The sequence below is a fragment of the Folsomia candida genome, unplaced genomic scaffold (genome assembly GCF_002217175.1).
Source record: "Folsomia candida strain VU population unplaced genomic scaffold, ASM221717v1 Fcan01_Sc006, whole genome shotgun sequence".
In the NCBI taxonomy this organism is placed as follows: domain Eukaryota; kingdom Metazoa; phylum Arthropoda; class Collembola; order Entomobryomorpha; family Isotomidae; genus Folsomia; species Folsomia candida.
In genome coordinates this window covers 10,196,067-10,214,473 of record NW_019091198.1, presented here as the reverse complement: position 1 = coordinate 10,214,473, position 18,407 = coordinate 10,196,067, and the positions used below count along the sequence as shown (strand labels likewise).

Sequence of the window (18,407 nt, the reverse complement as noted above, 5' to 3'; positions counted from 1 at the left end):
CTTTCTCTGTCTCAACTTGTGCTTTCTCTTCCTGGAACTTGTTGGTCTACTGAAATAATAAAAGAAGGCCAAAAAATATGGTCCAAAATTGGGTTGATGTAATCCTGTTTGCAAAAATTCTTGAGCAGTCGTTGCCATTATTTAGGTACTTCCGGATCAGCATGGTCTCTAAATAAACAAGGGCAACAAAGATAGCATGTGTATCATGCAGTGTGTGTATGTATGCACAATGTCATTCATCGTAACAGTTGACAAGAGTAATCTCGAGTAATTTTATTATTGTAATAAATATGTAATGTAACAGTAATATCGGTTTCATAATGACTCGCAAGTTGTATAATATTTATCTATGCTAAGTTCGTTGCATACACGTTTGCATGAAGTTAAACTGAGACACAAAATTGCATAAAATAAGTATATCGTCGTTTTAACACTGGAAAAAGCATAAGAAATAAGTTAACATTACAATATAATTGATGAATTTGTTCCATTGATATTATTATGTGTGTCACCATTATTGACCTTGTGTTTCATTTTGTGGAAAAATGCGTAGACACAATTAAATATGGGAATAATTTTCATTTAACAGGATGGCAATTCACGGTTAGAGTTTTCTTAAAGTGTATTTACAATTAAGCTTTACAATAGACTTGACGATTATTAAAATTACACATATTTACATAATTACTCTTTGGTGGTATATTTTCAAGGAATTTTATTTTATCGTTATTTTATTAACAGTCTGAGCACCTATTATTTCAACACGGGCTTCGTGATTGACTAATTTTTTCATAGTATTATTATATCATTGTACATAAAAAATAACGATTCCCATACAGTAGGTTTAACGACAACCGTGTATTTACCATATGCATAATATATAAGTTTTCAGATTTTACACATATTTAAAATTAATTAGCGTAGGATAATTATTTATTTATTTGTATTTGAAGGATAATAACAATGAGTAAAGTATGCATGCACATTCCATAACACATGTATTTATGTATGCTTAATATTACACAGTCATCAGTCAAAAGAAGTCATTTACTCACATGTACATGACATTAAATATTTCACCATTCGTCAAATTATCCTGGAATCTCTAATTTGGTGCTGTGAGATTATTATATCTCACGAGTCCTAAACTTATCATGCGGCTTTAATGAATGTAAAGTATATTAAAATTCAACACAATTTTAGACACACGTATGTACATACGTATGTATGTAGCTTGACGTTGGTTCCGATTTTTTCTCACATCTGTCCGAGATTAAATGTCGATAAGAGATGAGAGTTCATGCTCCAAGTCTTGATATTTAATTCGCTCATCTTCCATCTCATCCTTCAACCTGTCAATGTTCGCTCTCAGGAGGTAGTTCCCCTTGCGAAGGGCATTTAGCACGTTCTCCCTTCGCTTGATCCTCTTCCCGAACAGGGCCAGCCGCTCGTCATGGGTCAACTCGGGGTCATCCTCTTCCGAGGAAACTTCCTCTTCGTCATCGTCATCCTCCGATTCGGACTCTTCCGTTTCAGACTCTTCTTCCTCAGATTCTTCCTCTTCTTCCTCCTCCTCCTCATCCTCGTCATCGTCAGCGTCACCGTTTTCGTCACCGTCCTCATCCTCGTCCGCCTTCATCATGCACTTGGCCATCTTGTCCACTTCTTTCTGCAACTCCTTGTGTTTGGCCTTTGCATCTTTGAGATCTTTCTCCAAGTTCTTTTGCGACTGTTTGAGGTTCTTCCGCTCCATTTTACTTGAGTGTTGCTTCTCCTTAACGTTACGCAATTTGTTCTCCCACAACTTGATCTCCCTCTCCTCCTTCTTCCGCTGGACTGTTTCCTCGTCCACTTCCATGTCGGAGGAGTCCTCTTCCGAATCGTCCTCACCACCACCGCCCCCACCTCCACCATAAGTCCCATTGTCCAGGATGTTGGTTTGTGTCCTGGAAAATTTCCTCTCCAAGATTTTCTCCTCCGTTTGCGTCCAGCGACACTCGGTGGGAGCGGCGGGGGCGACGCCCTTCTGCTTGTTGGTCTTTTCAAGCTTCTTCTCAAGAACGAGACGTTTTTGTTCAGAGTCTTCCAAGTTCCCTTGGTAAGAGGAGTAATTGAATTAGTTAATGTTCCCTCGGGGTAAATATCGGGACAGAAATGATACGAGCATGAGGTGTAAAATGTATAATGTACAACGATACATGTGTAATTATTCGTTCGTATATGTGTGCATCGGAATATTTTATGCGAATTACTACTACCTTGTGCTACGAGGAGTTTGGCCATGGCATCCTTGAATTTTGCTTCCCAATCGTCCGCCGTCTTTTTAGCTTGGACAAGTTGCTTTTTTAAGTCTTGGACTTCCTCCTCCATTTCGTTGACTTCTTGTAAATCGTCGTCCTCGTTCCTATCCATCCCTGGTTTTCCTGGACCACCGTCTCTATTAACGCCTGACCTGGACTTTTTTATCCCCACGATGGAAGGTGACTTCCAGAGACCTGAACTCGACTTGCGAATATTTTTCTTCTCGCCACCCAACCCTTTCGACATCATGGATACTTCGTCCTCGGAAACTAGGCCAAGTTGTGACTTGAGTGTGTTGATTTCCGCCTCCATCGTGATCACTTGACATTTCAGGTCACGGTTCTTCTTCTCGACGTTGGCCTTGTGTTCGAGCTCCATTTCCAGCATTTGTTTGGACGACTGCAACTCATCGCGGAGAACGTCGATATCATCAACGAATTGGAGTTCTTCTTCTGGGGTTTCTTCCGGGAGGGGAGCTTCCCCGGGTGGTTTCGAGCCATCGGTTAGGCTCACTTGGCGTTGTATTTTTCGAAGCCCTGTGAAGAAATAGTTGATAAGTTACATTATTTTGGACTGAATAACAATAACTAATTAAATCGCACTAAATAATTACTTGCATAATTACTTAACTCACCACTAAGAATCGGTTTACTTCTATCGTTACACTGCACTTTCTTAAGTCTTACTCCTCCTTGGATTTCTGAAAGAAGTTTGTGATGAACAGCGTCCGCCTTATTCGCTGGTTTAGCCTCAGAGTCAAATACAAACTATACGAATTTGATTAAATGACATGCACAATTTAAGTGGTTCAATCCCATTTGATTATATCATCAAAATTTTATAAAAAGAAAAGATTTAAGTAAAAAAAATCAGAAATTTCCAATTTACTTTTCCCGACGATTTCATCCGAGGTATGATTGGTTTTGAGCGGTCATTACATTGAACATGGTTCAACTTTCGGCCCTGTTCAATCTCTTTCATCAACTGGTTCAAGTCTGGCCTTTTTCTGCATGGTTTCCGAAGCTGTTCTATCTTGGCCTGCACATGAGGTGGTTTTGGAGGCTTGTTGGAGACTAAAGTTGCATAAAAAAGTAACAAAAAAATGATAATAAATGTCCACATTCACAAATATCATTTCCAATCCGCATCTGTCGACTCGTTTGACATTTTAACGATTCATACTTCCGTTAGGTTACATCGTTGCATGTTATTTTTATTATTCTTTCCCGTGCAATATCGCTCGTACTTACGACCGGGTTACGTAACGTAATACCACTCTTGTGTGAAACTGTGCTTCACAGATGCATGCAAGCACATGATATTATTATGTGTTATGTGAACGTAAAAAAAGTAATGTATACGACCACAGAGAGGTAAAAGATGAATGAGATTTGAGTGCTAATAACATAGTATTAACAATTTGTGTTCCATTTCGAGGGAGTGAAAGTATGGAAGAAATGGGCTAACCTTGCAAGCCAGGTGGAGGTGGGGGTGGTGGCGGCCCGGCGAGTGGAAGCGGCGGTGGGGGAGGTGTTGGAGGAGGTTTTGGTTTCGAATCATTTGACGACGCATTAGAGTTTTTCCGCATTTTGTTATTTTCACCAGGTGGCTGTGTTTTTGTCAAGCTGCTAACTCTCTGAATCGGGATGGTGGTCACTTCTTTGGTCACTTTGGCTGCTTCGTCGACCTTCGGTGGGACTGGGTTGAGCTTGACGGAGTGAATTTTCTCAGTCGCAGTCGGAGCGTCCTTCTTGTCCGGTTTCTTTACCGCTTTTAAATTAATCTGCAATTTGGTGGGTTTTGTGGTGCCGGGTTCATGGGTCGTTGGTGGTGCAGCAGGTGTGGTGGCAGGTTGGACTGGAATGGCCCGTTCACCGGTCGGTTTGAGGTTCTTTCTCCATGGCACTTCCTGGACGCCAGATGTAGGCTAAATATCACCACAAATGGTTATCTTAACTTGTGTCATGTTGTGAATGAGAGAGAAATCAGATGACATGCTTTAATGAGGGGAGAAACAGAATACGTGCGTAGCTCATCCTAAAATATGTATAGCAGCAGAACAAAAAAAGCAACATTGACTGTTGTTTTGTGGTATTATTTTTAAAAAAACATTGATAAAAGGTCACAATTATGATAAAAAAAGTACAAGAAAACATACATAAATAAATAGTACCCACAAATTCCATCAAAATTCAAAAAGTCGTCCAAAACGGAGAATGTGTTAGTCGTTACAGAGCAGAGGCAGAAGGTTGAGGTGTAAAATAAGAATTGTTAGTTGGTTAGTCGTAATAATTATTAGTGAGTCATATTAGAGCGGCGCCTAGTTATTACTTGTTGGTTCGAGGAGGATTCCCTGACCCAGGGAGGCTTTTGAATTTGTGGCGCAGTGCCACGCATTGTCGGAGGTACTACTGGCATCCTGCTCCTCGCACGACGACTACTACTCTAGTATACAATTTGTATATATTACAGATAGCAGCAGATTACACAATTAACGGGAGAAGTGCGTATTTATATATGGCTACTTGATTCAGAAGAGAGAAAGAGCTCTTGGCTGAGACCACTACCTTTCTCCCCCGTCCCCTGAAAGAAAACCCTGTGTGTTTGTGTGTACTATAAGTGAGGATGACTTCAATAGTGTGGTCAGTGTTTGTGATGTGCCCCTGATGTGGTGGTCAGTCCAACCACCAACCACCACCACGACCACCACTACTACGACTACACGGTCCTTTGTACTGTGTAATATTTTGTAACTATTTGTTAAATTTCCACCGAATTAGTAACAGAGCTGGACTTGGTGTTGCGTGAAGCACTTTGACAAAATGTATGTCGTGGGACACCTTTTCACTTCCACCCACTGCAATGCACTTTCTTCTTCCTGCAGGTTATGGCAAATATGTGATGATGGGTCGGATGCTGGTGTTGACTTTGGTACTAAAGACCTCTCTCCTGAGCAGTTTAATCCATGTTGGATGATGTGCTTGCTATGTTGTATATGCAAGAAAGTCATAAGTCTTACGAGCATAAGTAAGCGTCTTGGCTCAGGATGCTGCATGACCCACAGCTATTTTTGTACCGAATTTTTGCAACCTAACCCATCTCCCTCAATGCTGGCTTGGCATACATATGTACATATGCACGTACATACATACATATACTTCCGAATTTCGGAAATCCGCTTGTTTCATACGTCCGCATCCTCGTATGTACTTTCTTTGCAGGAGGACGTACAGTTCGTTTACTTTGTGTAAGTAGATATTATGGTAGCAAGTGCATATGTACAGACATGTGTGTAAAGAGAAGAGCAAACTGACTGAGTGTATTATTTCTCTTAGTTTTTAAAGAATCAGATTATCTTCATGATGGGAACGGAAGTGCATTGTAAAATAGTAAAATGTTGGTGAAACGTCCTCTGACGTTCATTTCATGGCCATGAATGATCAAAGAACACAAAAGAAAGGATAAGGGAAACAAATGAATCCTATGCAAATAGATACAAACAGTTTATGCAGGATTCAATGAGAGAGAAATCTGCAGAAAATATTAGGAATATGTGGAATGACGCAGAAAATAAGATGTGCTTTTCGAGGCCAAAGTTTTAATATATTCCACTCGCTCAGAAGAAGAAGATCGAGTTATTGGTCACATTATCATCACCATCACAAACACGACTTGCTTTCCCTCCCCCCATGCATCCCACCATCAAGCCTGGCTTATGGCTGATGTCTAGACGATTAAAGCAAATCCTGATCAAATATCGTTTTTTCACGAGCAATCCTCCTCCTCCATAACGCTTTGATTTTCGATGGATTGGAGATGGGTATAATTTTAAGCTCGAGTTTAGTACTTATGTCTGTCTATCTTTATTTTAAGCAAATATCCATCCAACGTGGATACACGTACAGCAGCACAATGTTCATTTCGACTTGCGATCCTCCATCCGTTCGCCTTCATTGAGACACGTACGACATGACGACGATAAAACCACGATACGACACAATTGGGACTGAAATCTGCTACACGTCCCTCTGCATCTATTTAATGGCTTTTTCGCCATCGTCGTCGTCTGGTAGTAAAGTGTCAATAGATTTAAATCCTCGAATCCATCTTCTCACCAAAGTCAACCCCACGTATGCAGAATGCATAAAATTGCAAAAATATCGGCATAGAATCCAAAATCTTTTATAATAATACTTATCCATATTTATTAATCTTTATTGCAGATAAAATCAAAAAGTTACATAATGTGAATTCGGCATCATCTTCACTGACATAATAGATCCATAATTAATATAGTATTTTTAATCACAAACATTTTAGTACAGGTCTGTTATACTGTAATAATGCTCTAGATACAGATACATATATATAACTTTTGACTTTTACCTCTTGATCATTTTACTCTCGAAACGTGTATACGACTTATTTAACGACTTTCTTTATTTATTTATATATGACCAATTTGGAGGCATTTATTTGTCTTACTATTCAATTCTTGATCATATAGCACCACTCACTAATAAAACATGTAATCACCATGCCCCCAATAACCCCATCACATGTAACAACACCCTCATTACTACCAACCACAAATTGCTCTAGATAAGAGTGATACATAAACAAAAGTTGTTTCTTTTCAATGAACGAGCACTTACTTCTCGTCGTCGTCGTCGTCGCAGCGCTAATCATTACTTCGTCGCTTCGATACATGTGTGTGTTTAGCAAGATGTAAGTAGTTTAACTCGATTGATACAAATTTGGCATGAGGGAGTTTCTTTTCTGCTAGGAGAAAGATTATTATTATGTCGATCGACTTTCTCGCCTCCTTTTAACCCGTATTCGGTATAGCATTTTGCGTGTTAATGACAGGGGTTGAGGGGAGAAAGTGGCGACGGATGGGTGAAATTACTATGAATACACCCCGTAATTTCGCCCATCCGTCGTTTCTGGGGTATTAAGATTGGCAAAATTGAGTACTTGAGGAGAGAAGCGTTGCTGATAAAGACGAGTCTATAAGGCGATTTCGTACATGTAACGAGATTTTGTGGAAGGTGAACACAAACTTAACTCCGCATTCCGGTCCTCTAGCTTCTTCCGATTCACTCTCTCGGAGTATAGTAAATAGCATGCTATTTAAAGCAGCTAATACCGAAGTTGTGTTGTTGTTGGTGGTGGCATTTTCTGGTAAACTGTTCTCCATGCTGATCAAAGGGAAAATTTGTCAAAGGAGCCCAGGAGGAGGAAGCGGAGGAGGAGGAGGCTTATTATTCAAGGAACGAGATGAAAAACTACTCTGGAGAGATTCGTAATAAACACGAGTGGAGAAAACTTTCTCGCTTTCTCTCTCCCAATCGCAATTTACTCCCAAAATCCATTCCAGACCACAAATTCGAGGGCGAACTGATTACTTGGCCCACTTTGTCCCTATCTTCTCAGAAATGTAATAACCAATAATAACTCATTTAACTCTCCTCATTTACAAATTAGCCGACCAGTCGATATATTTAGAATGGGAAAAGTTTGCTGTATGTATGGAGCCCTTGCAAATATAAAGTTTACTCTATTCCCCACTTAACTTTATGAGGGCGCGTGTGTGTGTGTGCAATAAGTTTCCAACTTCAAAAGCTGGCCTTGAAACGGCAGACTTTCATTATCTCGCAAAGAGACCTGAACGCATTTGAATGGGGCCTAAATACCTAGATCGCTCGTGTATAATAAATTCAATAAAATATGCAATTCTGCAATGACAAAATATGTATGGAAGCAACAATCTCTCGCTTTCCGCCATCATTCCATTCAGCTAATAATTATTAGATCAAGGGTACAGGATTGATGATTAAGTGCTGCTTGGATTCGTTTGTGTAACAGGAATCTCACAATGAAGCCATTGTGCTCAACGGCCCAATTTAATACATTAACCAGCTCCTCCTCGACACACAACAAAACGACTCTCTCCTTCATTCCAATTCCTTCCTCAAACTCTGCCCAAAGTGGAGAGAAAGTGAAAGAAAGTCAATTTATTTCAACCCTTTCAGAGTTTCCATTTCACGTTGTTTGGTGCGCGGAGATGAATAAATAATCAAATGTCATTTACAGCCCAGTTTCCATTCCACGAAACAAATGCTTGTGTAAATGCGACACGATTTTTTATGGGGTGAAGGTGAGACCTGCTTCTTTTTGAAGATCATAGATTGAAGATTGAAGATCATAGATATCATCATATATTTTACATAAATAATCTGTAACACTTGTCTATAAACTATATTTACTATTTAACTATTGATTGCCTATTTTTTAGGGGATGCGTATCTATCGTACACATACCTGATTCTTGTAGTGATTGCATTGAACGATTGTATATGTGGGTGATGTATAGTCAATTTTTTGAAGATTTATGTAACTAATTATTATACATGTAAGGTTTATATACGTGCATTAATTAACACTTGTGGTTCATCTTGAATGCATTTTTTGCTGTATTTACAGCAATATATTTATCTATATTAGTAATATCTATATAACTATATGAAGGGTTCACATGAGTTTATATGTGTGAGATGTATCACATATCATCAACTTTTTACACTAAAATTTGAGCCTCTATAACTAACGAATTCATGGCATATATTTTTTTTGTAGCCAATAAATTGTAACTTACATAATTGAAAATATTGATAAAACATAGTATATTTTTTCTGCTCATTTTTTTTCTGTTCTACAACCAGAATTAAATATTCACATGATTAAAATGCACTTTTTCGGCGTTTAAAATTAGTGAACAATTACTTTTTTGATATATATTTATTTTTATATATGACTCTCATTAAGGGTATAATATGCAATTTCCTGTGCATTTTTTAAATCTGACATACTTAGAATATTATTAATTTTTTATACACAGTGCTCGTGTCATAATTTAGTGTGGTTCCTAATTCCTAAAGAAATTAACAAGGTAGGTAAATTAGTCTACCCAGTAACATCACTTATGTATGAATATTTAATATGCATCCTCTCATTCCTGTAATCTGTAATCTGCATTTACTGTAATCTGCACGGTTTGCAATTTAGCACACGTGTTGTTTATTTTTCCTCTGAATTATTGTCACGTTAAAAGTAATGGATTTGAATATTAAGTATACGCGTGGTGTTTTGGTGACAAAATGCGCTGCTAATAATTTACATAAGCAAAAACCCGTGCATCGTGTAAGTAAACTAATCCCAAGTAAATGCCTGTGTTTAAAGTGCTTTCTCTATGTAAATAAAAATAATTTGCTTCCCCGTCTCCAATGACTTTTACACTTAACAAGCACCAGCAGTGGCCAATTAGCCACGCCACCACGCGCTCGTAGTAGAATAATGCTTTGTTTCTTTAGAAATGTATTTGATTGCCAGGTTTTAGTCTGAAAAGTTGCTTTCATCTGAACGCAATAATGGAACCCTTTTCTCCGCTTTCGCCAAAACTCTCTTGCCATCTTTTCATCTTTCACAAGTACTCGAGCAGTCGGGTACAAAAATCATGTGCGCGTTGCCCCATACATAAATTCGGTCTAATTTGCTCATCATCAAAACCACAGAAAAAATCTCATCTCTTTAAAAAAAATGTTTCTTTGAACCCAATATGTCTGCATTTTACCGTTAAAAATATATTCACGTGTAGCAAGCAGCAGCAGGTCCCCGTACATAAATAAAATGTATGCATTTTGCTCGCTCTTCTTCTTCTTGTTATGCTGTCTGGTCGCGTTTATTCGACTCTGCCTGATTGATAACCATTTCCAGCCTCCCCCCAACGGGGAGGAAGAAGAAGGCTGAACAATTTTATTTTATTTTCTCAATCCAAGCACCGATTGAGACGTGGACTCGGTTTTTTCTATCTTTTTCTAACATATAACTGGTTTTGACTTCTCTGCAGGTTTCGTGCAAAACAGCCATTTGCCCAGAGTCACCGGAAAAGGTTTTACGGTAATTGTGTGGCTGAGTGAAATGCTATGGCTGGTTTTGTGGGATGCCTGCTGATATGTTGCCTGCTGCCTGGGTAAGAGTTCTATATACTTGGATTCGTCTTCTTCTTCTTCTTTGGAGGTGAGATGTGCCTTTTCCTTTCTTTCTCTCTCTTTCTCCTGGTTTTATTTGGTTTTATTTGGTTCCTCCTCCTTGTAAACTGGGGCTTTGTTATGTTACGTCTATTATGCTATTAACATGTCTGTCTTACCACCGTGCACCCTGCAGGCTGTTATGTTATGTGACTCCTATTGCCGTTTTACGTGCCCAAACCAAACCTGAGAGAATTGTCGTCGTCGTCTTCGTCTTATTGAGAGAAAGAGAGAGAAAGAAAAGACTGTTGGGATTGTAATCCATACAATAACTCGTAACTACTTGGATGGAACCACGTCCAATATTTACCACGGCCGAGGGGATGTTGTTTGTTTGTTTGTTTTTGATACCTGATTGATGCCAAAGCACGTGGTGTGGTGACCGTGCTACTTCTGATAAGTCTTGTGGATCCAATCCACCAACCCACAAAAGAGCGGAGGAGGGAATCAAAATTATAAAGATTTTGTAACCACAACAAGAAGATGAGGCTGTATGCATGAGATAGTAGTAAATCATGAATGCTCAAGTTATGCGATTATGCGAGGGAACGTTTTCACCCCATTAGGACTTTCCCTCCCTCTGAATTATTCACGTGAAGAGGTGAAAGTCAAGTGTTACTTGAATCGTCGTCGTCATCGTCGTTGTTCAACTCACAGTGTAAAACTCGCAGGATGATGGAGTTTTGCTGTTTAGCTTCGCGTAGTGGTCAACTAATGGCACACTTTTCGCCATTGAGGGGATGAAAACCTTCCAAGTGGGATGTGTGCAGGTTGTCCTTTGCATGCGCCAGTTCCAGAATCTCGCAAAGTCTCGTGATCTCCTTGAAGAGGGAGATTATCCTCCAATTATACCTGAAAAGAGGGAAAAGCAAGGTGATTCGGAGGTCTACGTATGGAAAAATATTCCGTGTTCTCGAGTGACCCCGAGTCACTTAGAGGATGTAAATTAAAGTAGTTTCATTACATTTGGTGTGACTAAAAAATAAAAACAACCCTCCGTCGATAATAATCTTGAAGGGATGTGATATCACACAAAACAATATGCAATATTGCAATATGTTTTTGCAGTTTTTGCAATTTGCAATATGATGAACACTTTTCTAATTGATTTGCGACTTCTATAGGATTGGAAGACTTTAACGGATGGACACGCTCCCCATTAACTGTACTCTCTAAGGACACGTTTAAATGGATGATACAGAAATTATTAATAACTGGGGTCTCAAATTGGTTTGCAGAATTTTGATTGGTGGTCACTTTGCTATGGACCTTCCTCCTCATCCATCTGGCAATCCCTCTTCAACAGAAAATCTCACAATCATCAGCAACAGGTTTAATCACAATCACATTTCCATCTGCCAAAAATCATACTCGAATATTTGCAGTAAAAACCATCAGAATCCAAACAAATGCAATGTCCACAGTGGAACAATTCCCCAATGATTAGTTCTTATGTCTGGTCGCTCGGCTACGAGGATGGAAATGGAAAATGGATGACGAAGTATCCACGAAGTATGCACAGGAAATATGCCTGATGGGAAACATGAATGGAAGCCATACGCTAGTTAAATTTGCCAGAAACGATTCCGCCCTGAGGAAAGGAATTTGGTAGAGCATGACAGAGTGCACAATAGCAAAAATAATTTGTCTGTGGTACATATTGGTTCTTGTGATACGTCATTTAAGCATGCAAATATGTACCCTAAATCGTCACTGGAAAAACGATCATCCTCCTCCGACGGCTACGTCAATATTCTTGTTCACACGAGAAACTCTGCTTTCACTTGTGTGAAATTTCACTACATTTTTAAAATCCAGCCTGTACCAAGATCTGCCTACTTTTAATATGAGAAGAAATATCTAGCTCAAGGTGACACACTAGTTTGCCGGAGTTTTTAATTAACATGAATGCAGTCCTTACTTGGCAGAACATTCCAAGTGAGCCAACTTCCACTGTTTTCGCACAATTGAGCAAATATCGCGACGTTCGCGACTCTCCTGCGTGCTCGTGGCGGCCGTGGGGTTGAGGGCGTCATACTTGTTGGCGACGATCAGCACGGGAACTTTGTTCATGTCCCTCGAGTCGTAGATTTGTTCCTTGAGAAGTTTGAGTTGGTGGAAGGTATCGAGGTTGGAGGCATCGTAGACGAGTAGGTAGGCGGAGGCGGTTCTCAGAGAAACGCCACCACTCCACTCCTCCAAGGAATTTTGCGGAAAGGAGCTCACCGGGGGCAGGTCAACTATTTTCAATTGGTACACTCGATTGAAACCAGATGCACTGTGGCAGAAAAGTGGAGAGAGAGAGAGAGAAAGAACAAAGAAATAAATTTAAAAAGGAACAATTGCCCCGACTTTCGTATGATGAAATTGTAAGTAAAAATCAATACATATCAATGTACGAACCTATTTAGCATAACGGTTCTCGTTTTGACGACAGGCCGCACCGTTGTACAGTATTCTGCTCGAAAAGTGTTGGTTGTGAATTGCTGTAAGTAGATAAATTACAGGGATCTGAGCTACGTGCTTAATTCATCCTTTCACTTATTCATTCAGATCTAGTTATTAAAGACACAAACAAGAGGTTCGTGCACGTATTGGCATCCGTCCTCCTTCGTTCCTTCGTGAAATGCATGGCGTGGCCACGACGGACCACTCTGAACAAAAGTTTCATCTCGCTCTCTCTTCATTGGCAATGCACAAAGGAAATGAGTAAATGCTAAGTTGGAGGAATAAACATTCCCCGCATTGCAAACTACACGTACTTGCATGGAAATTAGAGTTGATTAGTGTGGCTGAGAGCAACATCTGCAAGCCAGACAGACAGCGAGAGAGAGAGAGAAAGTTAAGTTATACAAATCTTAGCCTGGGTCGACGGCTACTAACAATACGAAAAAGAGGATAAAGACGACGGGCTAAGAAGGCCAACAGTCTAAAACACCAGAGAACATAACGTTGACTCTTGAGCCAGCCGTTTCCTTCGAGTCAGGATGCATTATTTACAAGGAACATTAGGAGGAGGGCGAGGAATTCGAGGAGAAAATGATTTCGAAATCGAGACAGAGAGAGACGGATCGGGAGAAAAATCTACGACGATGGAGGACGGATTAACAATGAAGTGAAAGTTTTTCAAGGCAGGAGTTTCTTGGTGGATGGAGCCATGCAGTAAAAAATTCCTCTCTGTTTTTTCTTCTTTTATTATTCATTAGACACACTTGAGAAAAGAAAGTATTGGCTGACTCAACAGGCAGTTGGTGCTGTCACGGCTGCTGCTGCTGCCTAGCCCAAAAACTCGACCACTTTTACTTGGTACTTTTGCTATGCTTTATGTCAGTCCTTATTCAGTTAGAAAGAAGCCGTTTGTCCCAAAGTCGGGATGGCAGTGGTGGTGGCATAAATAAAACAAGAAGCAACACTCTTGTTGCATTCTTATTATTCCTCTCCATCCTCTCTCCGCTGTCAGCTTCGGGTGGCATGCTCCTCGTGTCACGCTTTCTCAAAAGTGGTTCCTTTGTTGGTGGGCTAAATCCGAGGGGCGATTTTCCCTAATTATGACAACAATGGGAGAAAGGACTTACTTCAATTATCGCTGTTTTGCCTACTCCAGCACTCCCGAGCACCACGATTTTAACTATGTGCATGTTTAGACCTCATTCTCCGGCCAAACTTAGGCGGCTCGGTTAGGCTGACGGGGACACTCTGTGCGAAGCATTTTCAAGGTACTCGTGGTGGTTGAATAAGTATGTGAAGCGTGTGTGGGTGTGGTTTTACAAGTAGTTTTATTGACCTTTTTCTTGACGACACGTCTGTTTTTTTTGGGAAATGAGATGGTGATGATGATGAGGACGACGCTGATGAAGAACTGGGGCTTTTAGCAACTGTGCGCTTTATTAGTTGGCGAGGGCGGATGGCTGGGAGGCAGTAAGACGCGAATAAAAGTTGGAGGTTGTTGGTGTGTGTCTGGGCCTTGAGGAGGAGGAGGAAAGCCAAGTAATAAAGTCAGGAAGGCATGAGAGTAAAGTGAAAGTGGACCGACGGATGAGCGAGCAGTTGGGGTTAGTTGTGCAAAAGGGAGAAGAAGAACAATTCGACGGGTTAATTGGAGGAGAGCGAGTACGAGAAAGCTACGGGAAGTTGCCCGGATGGATACTGGCCTTCGTGGTGGGAACGGTGGAGCATATATATGGGAATTTATTCCTCCGTGCCTCCTTCCACCAGCCACCACTACTGCTCAGCAAAATAGGTTTGACTCCTTCTTGGGCAAATCTTGGGAGTGAGTTTGTTTGCTGCTGCTTCTGCTTTTTGCTCCTCTGCTTTTGGGAGTCAGAGTTAGTCAGAGGGTTGTTGGTGGGCAGGGAACGTTCGTTCTTGCAGTCTCACAGTCGTCTCACTGTCCTGCTGCAACTCTCTCACGAACGAGAAGCGATGAACAATGGTACGAACAAGCGGCTTTAAACGGATGATCGATTGGAAGGGAGACACACAGGCAGCAGTGCCCACACACACGCTACTTTCTCCTCAACCGCTGGGAAAGCACTGGTGCTTCTCTCTTTTTTCGAAAGGCCCAGACCAGCAATGGGACCAGGCCAGAGACTGCTTCTGGCAGTCCGCTACTTTTGCCTCCTCATCATCACGATGAGAATCAGAACCTGTGAGCCCATACATGCCTAAAATGCAGCTTCCAACACTTGCAGCAGAGGAGTGCCACGGGGAAAAAGCAGTCGCCAATCTCCCAACAACCTAACCAAAACCAACCTTCCCTTTAAATCGATAGCTTTTCCACCAGTTCGCAACTCTAGAGAGAAAGAGGAACGGAAGCAGCAAGAAGCAGCAGCCACGACGGGATCCTTCTACACGTTCATCTCCCACGAAGCTACCACGGACGGTTTCTCTAATCTACTATGCCCTCTCTCCTCCCGAGGAGTGGAAGTTGATACCATCATCAACAGGAGCAGTGGAATCATGAGGATCAACATCCATGCCCCGAGCAAAGAGCGTCTTCTTCTTCCTTCCGTGCAATACCACCCACCAACAAACACAACATCTCCTCCTACCTTTCGTCCTCGCTCTCTCCGTGATACGGCATCCGGGGACTTTTCCTCATCAACGGATCATCATTGGCACCCAGGCCCGAATTCCGACGAAACGAGTTCACATCATGGCATAACTACTCACTTTCCTCTTTCTTAAAACTTTCCCCACTCTCCCTCACTCACTTTCTCTCTCCCACACTTGTTGGCCCAGCGAGAGGAACGGGCGAAGCATGGGACGGAGTAGCACTTTCACCAGTGGAAATATATCGGAAGCACATAACCAACTTTCTCCTCCACGCAAAATGGATTTGTTCAAAGTAACGAAATTAAGGAGGAAAACCAATTTCCGAAATGGTGTGTGGTGTGGCATGGTGGTGGTGGTGGTGGTGGTGGTGAAACAATCACAAGTAAAAAATTGTCTCACCCAGCCAACAAAACTAAGCTCATGCAACTTTCATGAGGGCGATTATGACTTTTACTTCTCATCTCCACACACCACCATCAGGCTCCGGCTGGCATGCACAAGCAGAGTGAAATGCTGGATAGATATGAATCCATTAAAGGTTGAGAACAAGGAGCAGCAGTCTCATCATCACCCACCATTCGCTAACTCCTCTCTCCGCTCAGGGTGCAAATGAGACGACGACGACGTTGTTCTCACTCACTCACTTTCTCCCAGAGAAAGAACAAGTGAGAAGTCTGGCAGCAAATGCGATGAGCGTTTGTCTTGTTATACGTCGTAATGGATGGTGGATCATCAGCCCAACACCGCCTTGAGACGATTCTTGCCTTAATAGTGCTTTAATTACTGCCCAGCTCAGGCTCGAAATTGAGTTAGGTCTGGAAATTAGACGCCTCTCCTTCTCACCCCTGTTTCCTTAAACTCAATTAATTAAACATCTTCCTTCCCTTCTTTGCTGGTCGGTCACAGGATTTCAATCCTCAGCAGAGCGTACATAATACTGCTCCAGCCCTGCGGTGGCAATCGTGGTGGGCAGTGGAGAAATCTACGTATCTCTGCTGCTAATACTTTTGTTGCTGACTCCTCATTCGACCACCATCGCCATCACCATCGCCCAGAATAATTAAATGCTTAGGAGCGAAACGGATGGAAATTAAATGGTGATATTATATCTGTCTAAAGGTGAAAGTGCATATTTGCTTTCACTCTCTCGCTCCGTCTCTCTGTGTCTCGATATCGTTGGCAAATATTCAAGGGTGGATTTAATGTAAGCATAAGGAAAAATATATCTGACTGCTTTACTTACTTTCACATTCTCTAAATCATTCATAGCAACGTAAAAGAGAAAGCGAGAGAGGGTCTGCTGGTGAAAAACGGTTGTTTGCTTAATCCATACCTTGCCCTGGCCTGGCCTTCAGTAGTCAGTTCAGTGGTGTGGTGTAGTCACAAAAAGGAGAGACGAGGACGACTCTCTCGTACCAACATGAGATGGCTACGTGATTCCTCTGAATGTATGCACTTTCTCCTCTTGACAAGAAATTCTGTAACATTGAACACGACGAAGAAGACGAGAAGAACAAACATGAAACATCATCGTAAAGGCACTTGGCTTGGTCTCTCTCTCTCTCGCTTTCACCCTGGCATATGACCGCTGATGTGTTGAGGAGGAGGTCTGCCTTTGACATTGCGATCTGTCTTTGCCTCTCTCCCGTTATACAACGTGTAGCACTACACCTAGAAACCTGGAGGAGATGAAGGACACTCTAAAATCTTTCCCTTCTTTTTCTTTTCAAATTCAATTTTAAGTCGTTTTCAGCCCCGACGACATGACAACTTGCCTCAATTTCTGCATTTCTGTTCTCTTTCTCTTTCAAAGAAGAGGAGGAAGAAAAAGAACATAGAGATTCAATTCGTTTAAGGGACTAATGGACTTGACTTTCCGCGTATGGGGCGACGGCGGTGCGCTGTGGCGTGAGAGTTTAGCCCCAAGCCGTCGTTTACTTCACACCGACCGACGACGCGAGAACATCGTTTCCACTGCTCATCTGGGATTCTGCCCCGTCTCCGGTGCCATGAATCTCTCACAGATATGTCAAAGGTTTGCTTGGTGACGGATGGATGTACATCATCCATGTGCCACCACGACGGGAATAGAATATAGCTGGGATTCCTTTCTTCTTTTCTCGCTCCCTTCTTGTTCGAATTCAAACATAATTAGCTTCCTTCCACACAGAAGTACGAAATGGTCTCGTCCTTTATCACCCTCTAAAAACATACAGAGACATTAATAGTATCCATCCATTGTGTAATCAGCAGTAAGAAGAAAGGGCGACTTGTCTCATCACCAGTAACACCCACGTACGTGTAATAAATGACGGGTTTCCCAGAAAGAGAAGAAAAAACCGTCAAGAAGACCAAGACGACGTTAAAGAGACAGCCACACGAGCGGAATATACAATAATAAGAAGACAAAAGAGAGATGAATGAATCCGAATGACCCATGTGAACTGGTCACATCACGGCATTGTCAGAAGGACAAAAGTACACAAGTAGATTATATGCTCACTCACAGTCAAAGTCAGCCTCGCTGCTCATCATCGTCGTCGTCGTCATGATGGGATGGCATCTTCGTCGTCGTCATTATTAGCAAAACCGCAAGGAGAGAGAGACCGAGACAGGGCAAATGCAATAAGGACCGAGACCATCATCCGCAAATTATGTGTTGTAATCTATACAGAGATCCGTCGCCGGACTTATCATCATCGTCATTCCGAGGAGGCAGCAGTATAAACACTGCTCTCTCTCTCTCTCTCTCTCTCTTTGTATTTACTCTATAAATAATACGCCATGGATGTCAAGCCTCCGTTGTATAACATCTTTTTGAATTGTCTCGTCGTCTCGCGTCTTTTCATTATCTCGGCAAGTTTCTTGTTTCACCACAAGCAGTATAATCCTTTGTCCAAAAGGACGACCCGTGTGTCGGCTGATGAATAGAGAATCCATCTCCTTGTCTTCGATTTATGG

At 41.5% G+C, this 18,407-nt stretch overlaps 2 protein-coding genes across 8 annotated transcripts; both read right to left on the bottom strand.

Annotated features, from left to right (window-relative positions):
• Positions 1–258: 258 nt before the first annotated feature.
• On the bottom strand, positions 259–5,279 carry LOC110851442 (glutamic acid-rich protein). Of its 6 annotated transcripts, none has more exons than XM_035852688.1 (7): positions 4,827–5,279; positions 4,633–4,746; positions 3,769–4,228; positions 3,190–3,374; positions 2,936–3,068; positions 2,256–2,837; positions 259–2,094 (listed from the first exon to the last, which is right to left on the bottom strand). In XM_035852688.1, the coding sequence occupies exons 2-7, from the start codon at positions 4,717–4,719 to the stop codon at positions 1,274–1,276; spliced, it is 2,268 nt and encodes a 755-aa protein (XP_035708581.1). In that variant the 5' UTR covers positions 4,720–4,746; positions 4,827–5,279; the 3' UTR covers positions 259–1,273. The 6 variants fall into 6 exon arrangements, with proteins under 6 accessions (XP_035708581.1, XP_035708582.1, XP_035708583.1 ...); XM_035852689.1 differs by having other exon boundaries at positions 4,633–4,741; XM_035852690.1 differs by having other exon boundaries at positions 4,869–5,279.
• A 1,200-nt stretch (positions 5,280–6,479) lies between these two features.
• On the bottom strand, positions 6,480–17,090 carry LOC110851481 (ras-like protein family member 10B). 2 transcript variants are annotated; one of them, XM_035853014.1, is made up of 4 exons: positions 16,690–17,090; positions 12,795–12,877; positions 12,313–12,669; positions 6,480–11,243 (listed from the first exon to the last, which is right to left on the bottom strand). In XM_035853014.1, exons 1-4 carry the CDS (start codon positions 16,711–16,713, stop codon positions 11,099–11,101), a joined length of 609 nt encoding a protein of 202 aa, XP_035708907.1. In that variant the 5' UTR covers positions 16,714–17,090; the 3' UTR covers positions 6,480–11,098. The 2 variants fall into 2 exon arrangements, with proteins under 2 accessions (XP_035708907.1, XP_021954959.2); XM_022099267.2 differs by lacking the exon at positions 16,690–17,090 and adding an exon at positions 13,967–14,910.
• Positions 17,091–18,407: the final 1,317 nt, after the last annotated feature.